The sequence below is a fragment of the Mustela putorius genome, unplaced genomic scaffold (genome assembly GCF_011764305.1).
Source record: "Mustela putorius furo isolate JIRA1106 unplaced genomic scaffold, ASM1176430v1.1 tig00003858_pilon_pilon_pilon, whole genome shotgun sequence".
Classification (NCBI taxonomy): Eukaryota; Metazoa; Chordata; class Mammalia; order Carnivora; family Mustelidae; genus Mustela; species Mustela putorius.
In genome coordinates this window covers 6,526,460-6,544,746 of record NW_025422010.1, presented here as the reverse complement: position 1 = coordinate 6,544,746, position 18,287 = coordinate 6,526,460, and the positions used below count along the sequence as shown (strand labels likewise).

Here is an 18,287-nt window from a genome sequence, read left to right as displayed (position 1 = left end):
TTTATATAGTATTTTTAATGAGCAAAAACTTTGTAAGTAGCAGATATTTGAAAATTATCCAAAACCACCAATATTTTCTGGAGTTTTTAATAAAACCAAGGCAGATTTAAATTAAAATAGCACCTATTAAGTTTAATTATTCTTCTCATGTCAAATTCAACTTTAAAACTCAAAGTGAACTCTGCCTGGAGTAACAGTATACGCTTACATCTCTGTTTGGGGAGGACTGATAATAAAAATGAAAATGCCAACAGATCTTCAGTAACAGCAGTAACAGTGGCAGGAGCTAAAATGCCATCCCTGAATTTTAACTGACCACGTACTGCCCAAAGGGCCAGATCTAAAGTGGGAAAAAGAACAGAGATCTATTCTTCTGTTTTGTGACAATAAGAGAAAAGAATTTGATGTATTTCCTTTACATTCAGAATCTCTTTTCCAAACCAAGATGGGTAATAAAGAATAACAAAGAAACCAGCTGCTGTTTCATTTGTCAAGGATAGGTTTAGTAAATAAAGGACCTAGGAGAACCAGGATCCCATAGGAGGCGGAACAGGAGAGCAGCTGCAAAGGCTAGTGTAGTGGGCAGCCGGTGCTCCTCTGGGGGCAGGGGAAGCTTTCAGCATAGCGGCATAGTACGAAAGCTTATTTCACTGGGGTTTGGCAGATACTATATTTCCTTTAAAAATATAGTCTGTATGAAAATCTAAAAAATGAAATGCCTAAATTTACATATTTAAAATAACCACATCAATAAAAGGAAAACTTAAAATTTCTATGGCAAAGTGGGTTGTCATAAAAACCGCATGACACCTGACCCACACCACACAGCTCTATGAAAGATGCGGAACACAGAGATTCTGAGCCCAGGGCTGGCACAGGCTATGGGGGCACAGCATTTTGGAGCTCATGGTGGAGTGTGCAGGAAATGGGGAATGACATGGTTCCAGGGGTGGGGGAGTCCCCATGGCTCTGTGGCCTGGAAGAAGGCGTTGTGTCAGCTGGGTGAGGGAGCAAACACTGTTCTGACGGTGGGAGGGCCTGGGGAGGAGAGCACCCACAGGTTCTCGGGCAGTGCCCCCTGTACACGGAAAGGAGATGGCATTCCTCCTGCTGTACCACTGGGTCACTCACAGGTCCCTCTAATCTGATGCTGCATTTTGAGTTTGTTGTCCTTTCAAGGTCATTTTCCTTTCAACTGAGATCATGGTGTCATCTATGCATCCTACAAAAGACTGGAATCAACGATCAGAAGCAAAGTGCCCATCTAAGCTGTTAATTGTTCAGAGTGCGGTAGTTGCGGTATCACTGTCAAAGAGATAGAGAGAGTAAAATAATTCCCAGAACCAGCAGAAAGAGGCCAACCTTTGAGGATTTCCACCTGCTGGTAAAAGCTCTCTCACATAGATAATACATAGCCCCTGCTACCCCAAACATGGCTGCTTCAAAAGGATGAGAGCTGAGCAGAGAAGCTGTTTGTATGGTAGAAAAAAGTGGTCGGCAAGGCGTCCTTGGCCAAACACTGGTTATCCTAGGAACCTGAACAATAGATAAGGGAAAAAGAAAATGGTAGGGGGAAAAGAAAAGGAGAAAATAATGCTGAACGTGAGTGACCTACAAATAGTGGTTACAGAGCATGAAAGAAAAACAAAACAAAACAAAAACACCACCGAGGACTTTAGCCGTAGATTCATGTGTGTGACCACACCATGTCTGCTCCTGCACGTGTAAGTCAGTAATCGCACCAGGAAATCATTCCTAGAGACTCTTGGAATTCACACAGCAGAGCTTAAGGTATTTCTAACTTGGCTGTGAGAGCGGGTGTGGGGGGTGAGCTCCAGGCAGCACTTGCTCCCCAGCTTCCCAGAGGAAGGCGCTGAAAGTCGCCTTTCACTTAGATGGACAATCATCCTCAATCATTTGACCAAATTATGAAAAAAATTAGGTTTCAAACATCCTAGGGAAAGAGAGGGAGACACAAGAAAAATAAAAATGAGGACCAGTGAAGACATTTCTGCAATTTTCAGTGGAGGGGTTATAAATACAAAATGATGCCTTGTTTTCCTAAAAAGAGCTACAGTTTTAAATTGTCATACTTTTTAAAAATGATACTTACCAAGCTAGAGGGCATTGCTGCAAGATGAGTGTGACTTTATGGATTTCCCAAGACAAGCTACTTGCAAGAAGGGTCACTACTCTGACCTGGAAGTGACTTTGTCTCGGTTGGTGCCCTGGACCCTTGGAGGGAGCTGTGGTTCCATGTGGAACCTGGACGCCAGCCAATGACAGAAGTGCTTTCCCACTGCCTTCCACTGAGACTCTTAGCTGTGACCACAGATTGGTTTTATCTTGCTCTTCTTCTCCACAAAAAGTAACTCACAGCCTGACCTAGCACATACCACGAGTTCCCCTTTGTCAGGAAAACACTTCTGGGCCCTCGATGTGGGCGGATGGTCTTTCCTCGATTACCTCTTTGGTATTTTTTCTCTTCTATTCAAAACTTCTCCTAATAGCTGTAATTTCTTCTAATTGACCTGACCAGTTTCTCTACATTGATAATTTTTAAATTTAACATTAACAGTGGAGTCATGTGATCACAAGTCCTGGTGCACAGCTAAATGATGCACTGGCTTCTAAGAGAAAAGCTGGGTGAAGAGAAGAATCACCTGATTATTGGACTTGTGACCTTGAACAGACTTAAGCTGTGACAAGAACTATATTTTGCTAAAGCAAAAAGTTGTTCACATTAACACAAGTCTTTAGATTCTGAAGTTTGAGCCTGTCTGGTTAGAGTTCTCTTTTCCTATGGGTAAACCACCGGCGAGGCTATATTTAATCAATGTTTCAGTGATTATTTGGGAATTAGAGGAACTGGGTCAGGAATTGACATAATATAATCACTAGTTTTTTAGTCGGACTGTTTCGTAACAGAAATACTGATTAAATTTCAACATTATAAAGCTGTCTAAACTTGGTACCTTCACAGTAACCACACCACCTTCCTCTACTTTGAGGGAGGGACATCTGTTATTGCTTTATTTGAACCCTTGATAATTCAAGATAGCTTAAAAATATGGCTGAAAAAAATGGAGTAAGCATATTCCAGTGCTTTTTATTCATGAATGCCTGAGAAAACATTAGATATTAGGTTGCTGGCAAAATGAGTGATTGAAGTCTTCATCTCCCCTGCAAATATTTGTGAAGTCAAGTGGGACTACAAGAGAATCTTTGCAGACCACCTTTGTTTAGAGGGTCTGTTACTCCTTCTTGGCAGGGGCCTACTGTCCTCGGAATCAAAGCCACTAGATGAACCTCAAGTCTTGGGAAAACAGCCAAACTGTCATCCAGGGCAAACAGCAGCTTTGGCTCCGAGATCATAAAACATACTTGAAAACAATGTACAATGGTTTCTATTGGATCAAAATTCTCGCCTCATATTGCTGCCTCCATAAAACAACCTTTTGATGAGTTTTAACAATTTTTAAGCATACTAATTCCCTTAAAAAGAAGAAAGCATTTCTTTAATAATAATACATATTTTCAACCACTGGTAAGTATTCTGGAAAAAACAAGTACTTTAAAATGAACAAGGAATGGTCAAATTTCATTTAGGTGATGTTAGAGTTGGTTTTCTTTAGATATTAAAAACAAATAAAGTTGTTTGAAGTTCATTTTAACGTTTGGAAGTTTATTTTTCCTCCTAATCATCGAGAGCTAATGGTAAGAGGCCTCTCACTGATCCTTAAGCCACTATGAAGCCTTCCAGTTACTTACAAGAGATCGGGAGCTCTGCTTGGACGGTGGCAGAAACTGTCTTACATTAGTGGGTGTTTCCTTTTCAATAGAATGTCGTCTCTGGGGTGGCTGCCGTCTCTCTGGCTGGGGTGTTGATGATATGGGCAAGAATTTTGGAGGCTCTAAAGAAATGAAATGAAATGAACCAAACTGAAATGAACTTTCCTACAAAATAAAAATCTTAGATTTTAAATTCCTAACAGAAAACCCTTTGTCACTTGTGACAAACACTGCATTCAAAGATGAAATGTTTATTTCATTAGAGGGTTAAGACTGGAGGTCCTTATGGGGATAGTATGAGGAGTGCTATACAAAAATCTCTGCAATATAAACTTTCCTACAGACGTAGTGAGGAAAAAAAGGAAAAATAGTTCATATTTTTAATATTCATCCAAATTCATACATAAAAACACAATTATAGTCTCAGCTTTGTACATGTAAATGCCCTCAAGTTATATACCACAGGATTTTGCAATTATAGAGTTTCAGGCATGTAAAAGAAGTAAAAATATGAATTCTGTGTGTCTAAAAAGTCTCCCATGTCATGCCAAAATTTTCAAGTGTAGTCATTTTATATTCTCCTTTTTAAAAGATGAACTATAAAAAATAAAAACTTTTCCTTTTTGATGATTATCAAGACATTTTGTCCTTAGATTTAAATCGATCTCTATTTAAATTTTGAAAAGCAAATTCCAGTTTTGATGTTCATACTCTAACACTGCTCTCTTCTGCCTAGTGATATTTTGGGATAGGGTTTAAAAGCAGAATGTTTTAGTGTTTGAATGGTTCTGGATTCACATTGTGAAAACATAAGGAGAACATTAGAAATAAATTATGTTCTAACCAAGTTTTTTTAGTGCTTCCTCCTACTCTCTTTGCAAAGTAAGCCTGCTGCAGCTTTGATGTAGTATTTGGTGAGTGAAGAAAGTGAAGTCAACACAAAGTTAAAAGTGACCCATCTATTTGGACTGTCCCCCCAAGAGAAATCACTAAATAAAAACAAAACAATTTCCACAATCAAGAAAGATACAAAAATCCATTATGTGATTTAACTGAATCTCTGTAATATTTAATTAGCCTGGCCAAATACCAATTATAGGTGATAACCAAGATCAGCTCTTACTATGTTCGTGATATAATCTTATTAAGTCAATCAAGATAACCAGTTAAAGAATTTTAATCACTAAAAACTCCATGTGTATAAGAAATCAAGTCAATGTTCTAAGTATATCTTAATATATAAGGGTTTTCCTCCAGGAAAAGTTTCTTTTTTCCATTGCTGTAAAACATACATAAAATATACTTAGTGTCTTTTTTAAATATTTTTTAAGATTTTATTTATTTATTTGACAGAGATGGAGAGAGAGAGAACAAGCAAGGGGGAAAGGGAGAAGGAGAAGCTCAGCAGGGAGCCCAACACGGATCCCAGAACCCTGGGATCATGACCTGAGCCAAAGGCAGACGCTTAACTGACTGAGCCATCCAGGTGCCCCTGTCAATTTTTTTTTAAAAGATAGACTTATTTATTTGAGCAAGCAAGCACATGAGTAGGGGGAGGGGCAGACAGACAGAATCTGCAAGCAGGCTCCCCACTGAGTGTAAGCCCCACACGGGGCTCAACCTCACAACCCTATGATATCCTGACCTGAGCCCAAACCAACAGCCTGACGCTTAACTGACTGAGCCACGCAGGCACCCCTAGTGTCTTAATTTTAACTGTACAGTTCAGTGGTATTAAATATTTCCATCATTGTGCAACCATTACCATCTTCTATCGCCATATCTCTTCATCTTGTAAAATTGAAATTCTGTAACCATTACAATAACTTCCCATTCTCCTCTACCTACAGACCTGGCAACTATCGTTCTATTTTCTTTCTCTCTGATTTTGACTACTCTAAGAATCCCATATAAATGGAATCATACAGTATTTGCCTTTTTTGTAATTGCTTTCTTCCCTTAGCAAAAAGTCCTAAAGGTTCGTCGGTGTAGCAACTGCAGGATTTCCCATTTCTAAGGCTGAGTAATATTCCATTGTGTGGCTATTCCACATTTTGCTTAGCCATCCATGCACTGATGGGACACTTGGGTTACTTCCATGTTTAAGTGATTGTGAATACTGATGCTATGAACATGGATGTCTATCTCTTTGCTTATATAATCAGAAGTAGAATTGCTGGATCATATGTAATTCTATTTTTAAATTTTTGAGGAGTCACCATACTGTTCTCCACAGCACCTGTACCATTTCACATTTCCAACAGTGCACAGGGTTCCAATTTGTCCACGTTCTTGTCAACACTTGTTATCTTCTGGTTTTTGTTTATTTTGATGGTAACCACTTTAGTGGATAGGAGGTAGTATCTCACTCAAGTTTTGATTTGCATTTCCCTAATGATCAGTGATGCTGAGAACATTTTCATGTGTTTGTTGATCACTTGTATATCTTCTTTGGAGAAATGACCATCTGAGTCCTTTGCTCATTTTTTTTTTTTTTTTTAAAATTTTTTTTAAAGACTTTATTTATTTATTTGACAGAGAGAAATCACAAGTAGGTAGAGAGGCAGGCAGAGAGAGAGAGAGGAGGAAGCAGGCTCCCCGCCGAGCAGAGAGCCCGATGCGGGACTCGATCCCAGGACCCCGAGATCATGACCTGAGCCGAAGGCAGCGGCTCAACCACTGAGCCACCCAGGCGCCCGTTTTGCTCATTTTTTAATTAGGTTGTCTTTTCTGTTGTTGGGTTTCAGGACTTTCTCTACATACTCTCTGAAAATTAATCCTTTATTAGATATATGATTTGTAAATATTTTCTCATCTTCTGAGAGTTGCCTTATCATTCTCTTGATGATATCTTTTAGTGTACATAAGTTTTTATTTTCATAAATTCCAACTTGTCCATTTTCAAAAATCTGTGCCATTACTGTCCTATCTAATAAACAATGCCAAATCTAATCTCATGGAGCTTTTGTCCTATCTTTTCTTCTAAGAGTTTTATTATTTTACGTCTTACATTTTGGTCCTTAATCCATTTTGAGTTAATTTTTGTATTTGATGTTCGGGTAAGGGTCCAGCTTCATTCTTTTTTTTTTTTTTTTTTTAAGGTTTTATTTATTTATTTGATAGAGAAAGAAAGAGAGAGACAGAGAAGCAGGCTTCCCGCTGAGCAGGGAGCCTGATGTGGGACTCGAGTCCAGGACCCTGGGTTCATGACCTGAGCCAAAGGCAGATGGTAAACTGACCGAGCCAACCAGGGGCCCATTCATTTTTTTTTTTTTTTAAATCTTCAAAGTGTTTAAAATTTTTTTAAGTTTTTTATTATTTTTTTTAAATTTATTTGAGAGAGAGAGCATGAACAGTGGGGAGGGGCATAGGGAGAAGGAGAAGCAGACTCCCCAGTGAGCAGAAAGTTCAAATTGGGGCTCCCTCCTAGGACCCCGAGATCATCACCCAAGCTGAAGGCAGATGCTTAACTGACTGAGCCACCCAGGTGCCCCTAATTTCCTTCTTCTGCATGTGGATACCCTGTTTTCCCAGCACCATTTCTTTAAAGACTACTCATTGAATGGTCTTGGCATACTTGTCAAAAATCTTTTGACCATATAGGTGAGGGTTTATTCTGAGCTCTCTATTCTATTCCATTGATTTATATCTTTGTCATTATGCTAATGCCAGAGTATTTTGATTACTGTAGTTTGTAATAAGTTTTGAAATCAGGAAGCACGAATACTCCAGTTCTTTTTCAAGATTGTTTTGGCTATTTGGGTCCCCTGAGATTCCATGTGAATTTTAGAATGGGTTGTCTTCTGGAGCACTGGGTGGCTCAGTTGGTTAAGCATCTGCCTTTGGCGCAGGTTGTAATCCTGGAGTCCTGCAATGGAGCCCTCCTATGTCAGGATTCCTGCTCAGCAGGGAGTCTGCTTCTCCCTCTCTCTCTGTCCCTTACCACTGCCGGTGCTCTCTCAAATAAATAAATAAAATCTTAAAAAAAAAAAAAAAGAATGGATTGTCTTCTATTTCTGCACAAATGTCATTGGTATTTTAATAAGGATTGCACTGAATCTGTAGATCATGTTGGGCTGTGTAAACATTTTAATGATATTAAGTCTTCTAATCTGTGAACACAGGATGTATTTCCCTTTACTTAAGTCTTCTTTAATTTTTTTCAGCAATGTTTTGTAGATTTAGTGAATAAGTCTTTCACTTCATTGGTTAATTCCTAACTATTTTATCCTTTTGACATGATTATAAATGGAATTGCTTTTGTAATTTCCTTTTCAGATTATTTATTGTCTGTGTACAGAAATACAACTGATTTTTGTGTGATTTTATATTTTGCTACTTTACTGAATTCATTTATTCTAATAGTTTTTTTGGGGAATCTTTTAGGGTTTCCTTACACAAAAGATCATAACATCTATAAAGAGATAATTTTACTTCTTTTTTTTCCATTCTGGCTGCCCTTTATTTCTTTTTGTTGTCAAATTGCTCTTACTAGTGTTTCCAGTACTATGCTGAACAGAAGTGATGAAAGCAGGGATCCTTGCCTTGTTTCTGTTTCTTAGAGGAAATTCTTTCAGTCTTTCACCACTGGGTATGATGTTTGAGGTGGGTTTTTCATATATGGCTTTTATTATGTTGAGGTAGTTTCCTTCTATTGTGACGTTCTTCCTAGTTAGTGAAGTTTTTTATTATGAAAGGGTGTTCAATTTTGTCAAATGCTTTTTCAGCATCAATTGAAATAATCTATTGTTGTTTTTCTTCACTCTGCTGATGTGGCATATCACACTAATTAATTTTTATATGTTGGACCATCCTTGTAGTCAGGAATAAATCCTACTTGGTCAGGGTATATAATCCTTTTAATACATTGCTGAATTCTGTTTGCTAGTATTTTATTAAAGATCTTTAAAAAAAAACAGTATTTGTAAAAAAACCAGTATTGGTTTGCAGTTTTCTGTCCTTGTAGCTTTTGTTTGGCTTTAGCATCAGCGTAATGCTGTTCTCATAAAGTGGGTTAGGAAGTACTCCCTCTTCTTCATTTTCTGGGAAATGTTTGAGAAAGATTGACAGTAATTTTTTTTTTAAATGTTTAGAAGAATTCACCAGTGAGGCATGAGAGGCCTTTTCTTTGTAGGGAGGGCTTATGCTTACTAATTCAATATCTTACTAGTTATTGGTCTAGTCAGATTTTCTCTTTCTTTCTGATTTAGTCTTGCTAGGCTTGGCATTTCTAGCAATTTGTCCATTTTATCAAGGCTATCCAATTTGATGGTAACCATTCATGATACATTCTCTTTTTATTTCTATAGAATTTGTCCCCCCTTCATTTCTGATTTTAGTAATTTCAGTCTTTTTTTCCCTTAGTCTACGTAGCTAAGGGTTTGTCAATTATGTTGATATTTCTGAAGGACCAATTTTTGGTTTCTTTGATCTTTCTCTACTGTTTCTCTATTCTCTATATTTTATCTCTGCCTTTGTCTTTATTATTTCCTTTCTTCTGCTAGCTTTGTGTTTAGTTTGTTCTTCTTTTTCTAGTTCCTTATGTTGTAAAGTTAGATTGTTGGTTTGTTTGTTCATTCATTCCTTCCCTTCTTCTTAAAACCAGAACATTCACTGTGCAACTAATCATTGAAATTTCTTGTTTTTAATTTAAGTATTTGCAGCAGTAAATTTCACCTTGGCACTGTTACCACTGTGCCCCATAGTTTTGGTATGTTGTGTTTTCATTTTCATTCATTTCTAAATACTTTCTAATCTCTCTAGTGATTTCTTCTTTGATCCACTGATTTTTAAAAAGTGTTAATTTCCACAATTCTGTGAATTTTTCAGTTTTCCTTTTGTTACTGATTTCTAACTTTGTTCCATTGTGGCCAGAGAAGATACTTTGTATGATACCTGTTCTTTAAAATCTATTGAGGGGGTGCCTGGGTAACTCAGTCATTAAGCATCTGCCTTCGGCTCAGGTAATGATCCCAGGGTCCTGGGATCGAGCTCTGCATTGGGCTCTCTGCTCAGCAGGAAGCCTGCTTCTCCCTCTCTCTCCCACTGCTTGTGTTTCCTCTCTTGCTATGTCTCTGTCAAATAAATAAATAAAATCTTAAAAAAAACTAATGAGACTGAACTTACAGTTTAACATATGGTCTATCCTTGAAAATGTGCCATGTGCCCTGGAGAAGAATGTATATTCTGTTGTTGGGGAATGTGTTCTGTATGAATCTGTCAGATCTAGTTGGTTTATCATGGTATCCAGGTCCTCGATTTCCTTATCCTCTGCCTGGTTGTTCTCACCATTATTGTGAGAGGGGGTTCTGAAGTCTCTATTACTGCAGAACTGTCTATTTCTCCTTCATTTCTGTCAGTTTTGCTTTATATATGTATTTTGACAGTCTGTCAATAGGTGCAAAAATGTTAATAATTGTTCTATCTTCTTACTGTATTGAACCTTTCATTAATACAGTGTCCTTCTCTGTCTGTTTTAACTTTTTTTTTTTTTTTAAATTTAAAGTCTATTTTGTCTGATGTCAGTATAGTTTCCCCAGCTTTCTTTTGGTTACTATTTGCATGGAATATCTTTCCATTCTTTCACTTTGAATCTCTTTGTTTTTTTGAATCTCAAGGGAGTCTTTTCTAGCCAGCATATAGCTGGAGCATGTGTTTTTATCCATTCTGCCAATCTCCAGCTTTTGATTACAGAGTTCAATTAACTTACATTTACAGTAATTACTGATCAGGAGGGACTTTTGTCACTGTGCTATTTGTTTCCCATACGACTTAGAGCTTTTGTCCCTCTTTTCCTTCATTCTTGTCTTTCATGTTAAATTGATTTTTTTAATAGTGAAATGTTTAAATTGCTTTCCCATTTTCCTTTTGTGTATATTCTGTAACTATTTTCTTGGTGGTTACCATGGAGACTACATTTAACATCCTAAAATTATAACACTCTGATTTGGACTCCTAGCAGCTTAATTTCAATAATACACAAAAACTCTGCTCTTCTAAAGCTCTGTATCCATCCTTTTTGGATATAACAAAATTATATTTTTATGCACCGTCTTCCCCAAAATATAGGCTAATAATTCTTTCAAGTGCCTTAGTCTCTCAAATTATGTAGCAAACAAAAAGTGCAGTTACAAACCATTGTTAAAATACTATTAGCTTTTATAATTGCCCATGTATTTTACTGAGATCTTTTATTTCTCTTATGGCTTTGAATTATTGGCTAGTGTCCTTCCATTTCCCCTGGAGGACTTCTGAGCATTTTCCACTGGGAAGCATCCAGTGGTTATGAACTCCCTTGGCTTTTGTTTATCTGCGAATGTCTTCATTTCTCCCTCACTTCGAACAATGGCTTTGCTGGATATAAGACTGTTGGTTGACATTTTTTTTTTAAGCACTCTGTATATACAGATCTCCCCCACTCTCTGAAAGTAGAGCATTCCTGTGAAACCTTTTGTAAGCTGAAAGTGTATAAACTAAAAAAACAATTGAAGCATTTTATAAAAGTAAAATATCTTCTTTGGATTTCTTTCAGTTAGCTAAAACAGGTATTAGTGTTGGTCCTTCATAAAAAGTGAAGTGGTATAAAGGAAACTTTCAGAGAGTGGGGTGGAAAGCTATATTGGCCCACTATCTTCTGGCCACCAAAGTTTCTGATGAGAAATATACTGAAGATCTTAGAGAATCTCTTGTATGTAGTGACTCATTTCTCTCTTGTCTTTCTATCTGTCTTTGGCTTTTGAAAGTTTGATTACAGTATGTCTTGGTGTGGGTCTCTTTTATTTCAGCTGGGCTGCCTGAATGTTTATATTCATGTAATTCCTCAAATTTGGGGAGTCTCAGCCTTTATTTCTGCAATTATTCCTTCTGCCCCTCTCTTTCTCTCATCTCGTTTGGGGACTCTAGTGCATATCTTGGTCCACTTGACAGTGTCCCACAAGTCTCTCAGTCTCTGTTTGCTTTTCTTCAGTCTTTTTTCTTTCTGTTCCTCAGACTTGACACCATCCTTTGTCCTATCTCCAAGTTTGCTGATTCTTTCTTCTGCCAGTTCAAATCTGCCATTGAATCTTCTAGTGGATTTTTCATTTAAGTTATTGGCATTTTTGGCTCCAGAATTTTTTGTTTGTTTGTTTTACTTTAGGTTTTCCAGCTCTTTATTTATCTTTCCATTTTTGCTCACATATTGTATTCTTGGCCTTCTCCATATCTTCTTTTAGTTTTTTGAGCCACTTTAAAGCAGTTTTTAAAAAGTCTTTGGTATATCCCCTTCTTTTTCTGGGACAGTTTCTGGTGATTTCTTTCTTTACTCTGAATGGGCCATATGTTCCTGTTTCTCTGTATGACTTGTGATTTTTTGTTGTTGTTGTTGAATATTGGACATTTGAATCTAATAATGTGGTAACTCTGGGAATCAGATTCTGTCCCTTTCTTTCCCAGGGTCTGCTTTTTGTTAGGGTTTTTGTTTATTGTTTTCTTGATTGCTATAGGCTGTCTCTGTGCTGACAATCAGCCTGAGATGTAAACTTAAGATCCTGTCAGGTCTTTTATGAGCCATTTCCCGGGCATGCACTGTCACTTTATAATTCTCTGTATATGTAGTTTTGGAATATCTTAGTTTAATGTCTGGCTCCCCAAAGGAAAAAAGCTAAGAATGAAGGAGGTGGGTAAGGAGGCTAGCCCTTTAGGTCCCCTGAAAGTCACTTTAGCATGCAGGGAGCTTGTGACAAAGCAACAATAATCACTGCCTTTTTGTCTACACCTTTGGATTCCGATGTAGCAGAGGACAGATTCCCAATATTTGGAGGCCAGGGTCCTTTTTGCCCACCCTAGCTCCTGGAAGCTATGTGCAAGCTGTTTCAGGAACAGTACGCTGCTACCTGCCATGTGGCTGGCGTGGGGCATGAGTAGCTCCCATTATGCTAAGAGCTAAAAGTGACTGAAATTAACCACAATTTTCCACCTAAATCTTCCTCTGGAAGTTTCAAGCCTTCAACAAACTCAGAGTTCCAAAGGACTTACATCAGACAAATTCTGCCGGTACAACTGTTGTCCAGGTGAGAGACAGATTCCTGGTGCTCCTTATTCCACCGTCTTCCCAGAATCCTCTCACTTAATGTTGTAATTTCTTAAATATTTTATAATGATTTTATACACAAAAAGATAATTAAAAACATTTAGAAATGTGGTGCCTGGATGGCTCATTTGGTTGGGTATCCAACTCTTGATTTCAGACAGGTTGTGATCTTGGGGTGATGGGATCTAGCCCTGCATCAGGCTCCACGCTTGGTGCAGAGTCTGCTTAAGATTCTTTCCCTCTGTCCCTTCTCCCACTCACGCTCTCTCTTCTCTCTCTCAATCTAATAAATAAATAAATAAATAAATAAATGTTTTAAAAAAGCATCTAGAAATCACTTAACTTTAGATTCTGTGTTCAGAACCTACGAAGAGTTATAAAGGCATTTTTACTATCCATACATGTAAGTGGGTATGGATATGTGTATATGTGTGTGGGCCTGGGAATGAAAACAAGTGTGATTATTTAGGGCTCCCAGCTTGAATTCAGACAAGGAGGTAAATTAATCTAAAAAACACAGACAGTTGACTTATTCCCTACAACTATTATCTGTAAACCTGAAGGTGAATGATCTGTTATAAGAACCTGAGGCCCAGTTATCAATGTCACTTTAGGAATATAGCAATATTTCTGCTCCTGATTAGGGAAAATTCCAGGGTTAGTTTTCTACGCTAAATGATCACAAAGCACTTTGGGACTCCCTATTCTCGGTCCAGTGTGTTTTTGAAGGAATCTGATGCTAGCTCTTCGTACCACAAATACTCACTCTTCCTCGTGGACACGGCCTCTACTAAGGGATCTTCAAGGAAGGAGGGAGACACACTGCTGCTGCTGGTTGACTTGTGTAGAGTTTCCTCCTGAGAAAGGTGGGGACAGAGAAATAGACTCCTAAGACATTAGTGCTTTCATGCTAATAAATTTTACTACTACAGATTTATTTCAGTGTGAGGCACCAAATTATGTCAAAGGTTCAAGGCAACTAGAAGACCTAGAAGGTATCTTAAATTAGACAAGCCTGGGTTTGTGTTCTGGATTTGTCCCTCATTAGAGTGATATGACACAACAAGTTTCTCATCTTTCATCATTTGGTGTTTAATACCCTCTTTACAATGTATTATTGGATCAGATGAGAAAATATGCTCAAAAATGCTTAACACATTACCAGGCACATAGTAAATGGTGGTTAATATCATTATTAGAGAAATATTTAACACATTTATAAAAGTAATAGATTAGTAAACTGCATGAAGGTAGATGCTATGGGCCTCATTCATTGTTGTCAGCAACAAACCTACTGTTAGTAAGTGATGAATAAATATTAATATTTATTGAACAGATGAAAATAAACATTTCATAAAATATTGTATGAGTCTAGAAAAATGTCTACATTATGCAAAAGAAATTTTAAATTTCTATTATCAATCAGATGAGACCGTAATTTGTTTCAGATTATACCAAGATGAAGTACAATATTTACTCAAGAAAAACTTATTATCTACCATGTGAATGAGGATATACATGAACCACATGAAAACGTATGTCTATAATATCTACAGAAAACTGCTAAATATTTTTAAAAGTGGAAGAAAGAAAATTATTTTAAGATATTCACCTATGACTATGTGAGAGAAATCATGAAAATTCTCTCCGACCTACTTATTTAAGGTGACTTTGAGAACTCACTTAGCCATTCACAAAAAATAGCTTTACCTAAAACCTACTGCTAAAAGCACTGGTTTCACGCAAGCTACCATACAAAGGATCTGGTCAAAGGACAGGAGATGAAAAAAGGCTGTAAACCACAGAGTTCCAACAAAGAAGGTCTGAACACTGACCTCCCCATTCCTGGTACATACCATGAAGAATAAATCAAGCAATGTAACCAAAGCCCCAACCCTGAACATGGTGTAGAGGTCACACAAATCTCCAGAAGAGCTAGTGCGCAACTAGAATGCCCTCCTTCTGCCTATGGAAGGCCAAAAGGAAATAAAAGCCAAGAGTATCTCTTAGGAAAAGAAAAAGGAGCCATACACAGTAGTCCCAAAAAATTATGAGGGGAGTGCCACCTTGATTTTAACAGCAGAAACCGCCACACACCACCTCACATACCTTAGCCCACCTTCCCCAGAAACTTTTTTTTTTTTAATTTAAAAGATTTTATTTATTTATTGAACAGAGAGAGAGAGATCACAAGTAGGCAGAGAGGCAGGCAGAGAGAGAGGAGGAAGCAGGCTCCCTGCTGAGCAGAGAGCCTGATGCAGGGCTCAATCCCAGGACGCTGGGATCATGACCCGAGCCGAAGGCAGAGGCCTAACCTCACTCTTCCTTGGGGACACAGCCTCTAAGGGGTTCCCCCCAGAAACATTTTTAAAGCCCAATTTTACAGAATTCTGAGCATGTACATGTTCCACACCATTCCTCTTTACTGTTCTGACTTGCTTCCACTGTGAACAACGAAGAGCCCATCCTGGGGCAGCCAGGTGAGTGCAAGTTAGTTAGTAAGAAACAGATAAGTGGTGAGGACACTGGCATGGTGCAAGGCCTTTGGGATTTGCTCCCAGAAGCAGTTGGGGGGTCCTCTGCCCCTGCATGCCCACCACGGGCAGCTGCACCCAACTTCTCACTACTTGAAAACTAGTCTTCGTTAGGCTCAGTTCTGGCCCAGGGGAATCACAAAGACACTCAGAAGGTACCAGGGGACTTGGGAGATCAGATCTCCTCAGAGAGAAGTCAGTGGGTGTGGACTCCTACTCTGCTTGCCCCGTCACGTCCATTCCCTCAACTAAACACTTTCGGCCTGGCTGGAGGATCCTGATGGTCTCTGATCTCTCAAACGACTGCCAGGCCTGCTCTCTGAAACTTGCTTGTTTGTATTGTCTGATCCAGTTACTAGTCTCTGACACTCACTAAACTAGGCCCTTTCTAGTTCTACATCCTGACCAGTGACTCAACCAGGTCCTTGTTGGAACAAGGTCACTTCTGGAACTCCTACTGCTCCTTCACTGCTGCTTTGCTCCAAGGTGGTACTGAAGGCTGCCAGACCAGAATTGTCTCAGAAACCAGTCTGGGTGATTAAAGAATAATTCCTTAATTCTAACTTGGATGAACATGGAGTGGTTGGAGCCAGCAACCACGACAACAAACAGAAGCCGGGAGGCTGCCTGTGTGTGTTTATTGTGTCTGGCAGGCCCTGAGAGAAGAGGGAGGCAAGGATGTAATTTCATTTTACACAGTGGAGATACACAATACTGATGCTGTAGACAAAGGGCTGGAGAGAGAGACTTGGGAAGCACCAGCACCCTAAGAGTTTCTGGAAAACAGACAGGACATGCGAGATCTTCCTTCAAAGGGCAGCAGGGGAAAGATGAAATCTGGAGAAGCCTAGCAGAGTTTTCTTTTGCAGACACGTCCATTGGTATTACTATTACCAAAAGAACAAGCTTCACTATGGGTAGGTGTGTGCGTGAGAGAGAGAAGAATCCATGGAAAATATTTTTCTTTTTCCTTCCCCAAAACAAAGGGAAATATCCTAAAGATAATACGTTTGCATTTTTTTTTTAAAGATTTTATTTATTTATTTGACAGAGAGAAATTACAAGTACACTGAGAGGCAGGCAGAGAGAGAGAGAGAGAAGGAAGCAGGCTCCCTGCTGAGCAGAGAGCCCGACACGGGACTCGATCCCAGGACCCTGAGATCATGACCTGAGCCGAAGGCAGAGGCTTAACCCACTGAGCCACCCAGGCGCCCCTACGTTTGCATTTTTTAACTTATTTTTAGTGCCATAATCTAAGACCATACAAATATTTCTGAACTTATTCTATCAACTATGACCACTGTACTGGTCTTTCCTGAAAAACAGTAAGTAACCCACTGTTTCATTTCCTGCTAAACAAATGAATTTCAATCCCAACTTTATTGACTGAAAGATGGGAAGAGATTAAGCAACAACCAAGGCCACATGGCTAGTAAAGGAGGTCAGAGAGGGCTTGCACTCTGAATGTGGAGTCAAGAGGTGTGAACCAGGCGGTCATGGGACTCACCTCAGAGTCAGAGCTGTCCAGCTCAGCCAGGGTTGGGGCTTTGAGGAGTTTCTTCCGCTGCAAAGGCACATGCTGTGCCGCACTCAACCCATTTTCTTTCGTTTGTGATGTTAAACCTCCATTTACCATCGATGATTCCACAGCAGTCTTTGGAGATTCAGGGGTAGTTACATCTGGTAAAAGAAAGGCAAAAGCTTACCTTTTCTCAAGCTAAGAAAGGTCATCAGTAGACCAAATGCTCTTTCCTAAGTACCTGCACTTGGGAGCACAAACCACACAAGCCAGGTGACATGGCATTTCCATGTCACACAAATAGAGCACAGAGGCTTGATATAATAATGCCTAGGTATATAAAAACATTTTTGTTAGATATTAACTGTCAGGTTAAAGAGAACATTTACATGAATACTAGATTCACATTTATACACTAGAATTTAGAGCTGGAAGGGATCCAGATAACCGACTATACCTTCTTAATCTTGCAGAGACCCAGAGAGGCTAGTTTCACTTTATAGTCTCTGAAGAACTAGTGATGGATGGACCAAAGTGCTGGCATACACAAAGCCATAGCAGGCATATGACTTTAAGATTTGAGAATGGTCTAATTTAAAAATCGAAATCGTGAATAATCTATAGTTATATAAACATGAACACAAAGAACCTGGGATACGTTTGCTTTGATAAAGCTGATTTAGATGATCCAGAATTCAGATCCGGGTGCGAAGGCAATACAACAGATCAAAGAAATGTGGCAGCAGAGTACAGAGTATGCAGAGCACAGAGCCCAAAGTAAGCAATGTATGAGTACAGAGCATGGGGTCTAAAGAGTATGTCATACAGCACAGAGTATAGAGAGTACACAGTACTCTCACATAGTGCACAAGGTACACAGAGTACACAGGACAGACTATGGAATATACAGGAATATACAGTACAGAGTATAGGAATATATAGGATATAGCATACAGTACAGAGTATAGGACAGAGTATATTTTTTGTAAGTGAAGGAATTTATTTTGAATATGTATATTATTCATTCAATTTAATTTTTCATAGTGCATAGCTATGTATGGAAGTTTACAGGGAGAAATAAACATTAGAAATACCTAAGGATGGAAGTATATAGGCAAAGAAGACACTCAATACATACTCGTGAACAGGCTTAGAAGCATCACAGGACAGTATCCATTAGGAAAGAATGACAGCCACGCAAAAAATCTATCCAAATCACGGGAGGACAATGCAACCAGTATAAGTTATAGCTTATACTAGACAGGACAAAATTATCCGTGTTCTTTGGATTGAAAACATAATATAAATAAATATGGCTTAGTTTTTACGTCCAAGTCACAAATCATCTACAGAAGTAACAAGTGTGGATGCT

At 38.6% G+C, this 18,287-nt stretch overlaps 1 protein-coding gene across 5 annotated transcripts in view; it reads right to left on the bottom strand.

Annotated features, from left to right (window-relative positions):
- Positions 1-18,287, bottom strand: part of SPIRE1 (spire type actin nucleation factor 1) — a 189,285-nt gene that overhangs the window by 11,405 nt on the left and 159,593 nt on the right. For 3 of the 5 annotated variants that reach the window (XM_045065355.1, XM_045065356.1, XM_045065358.1), the window contains 4 exons: positions 16,904-17,076; positions 13,629-13,719; positions 3,772-3,914; positions 1,363-1,536 (listed from right to left, as the gene is read on the bottom strand). In XM_045065355.1, the coding sequence (XP_044921290.1) occupies positions 1,363-1,536; positions 3,772-3,914; positions 13,629-13,719; positions 16,904-17,076 (581 nt within the window). The remainder of the gene's footprint in view (positions 1-1,362; positions 1,537-3,771; positions 3,915-13,628; positions 13,720-16,903; positions 17,077-18,287) is intronic. The other 2 variants (XM_013051374.2, XM_013051375.2) reach the window with 1 other exon arrangement.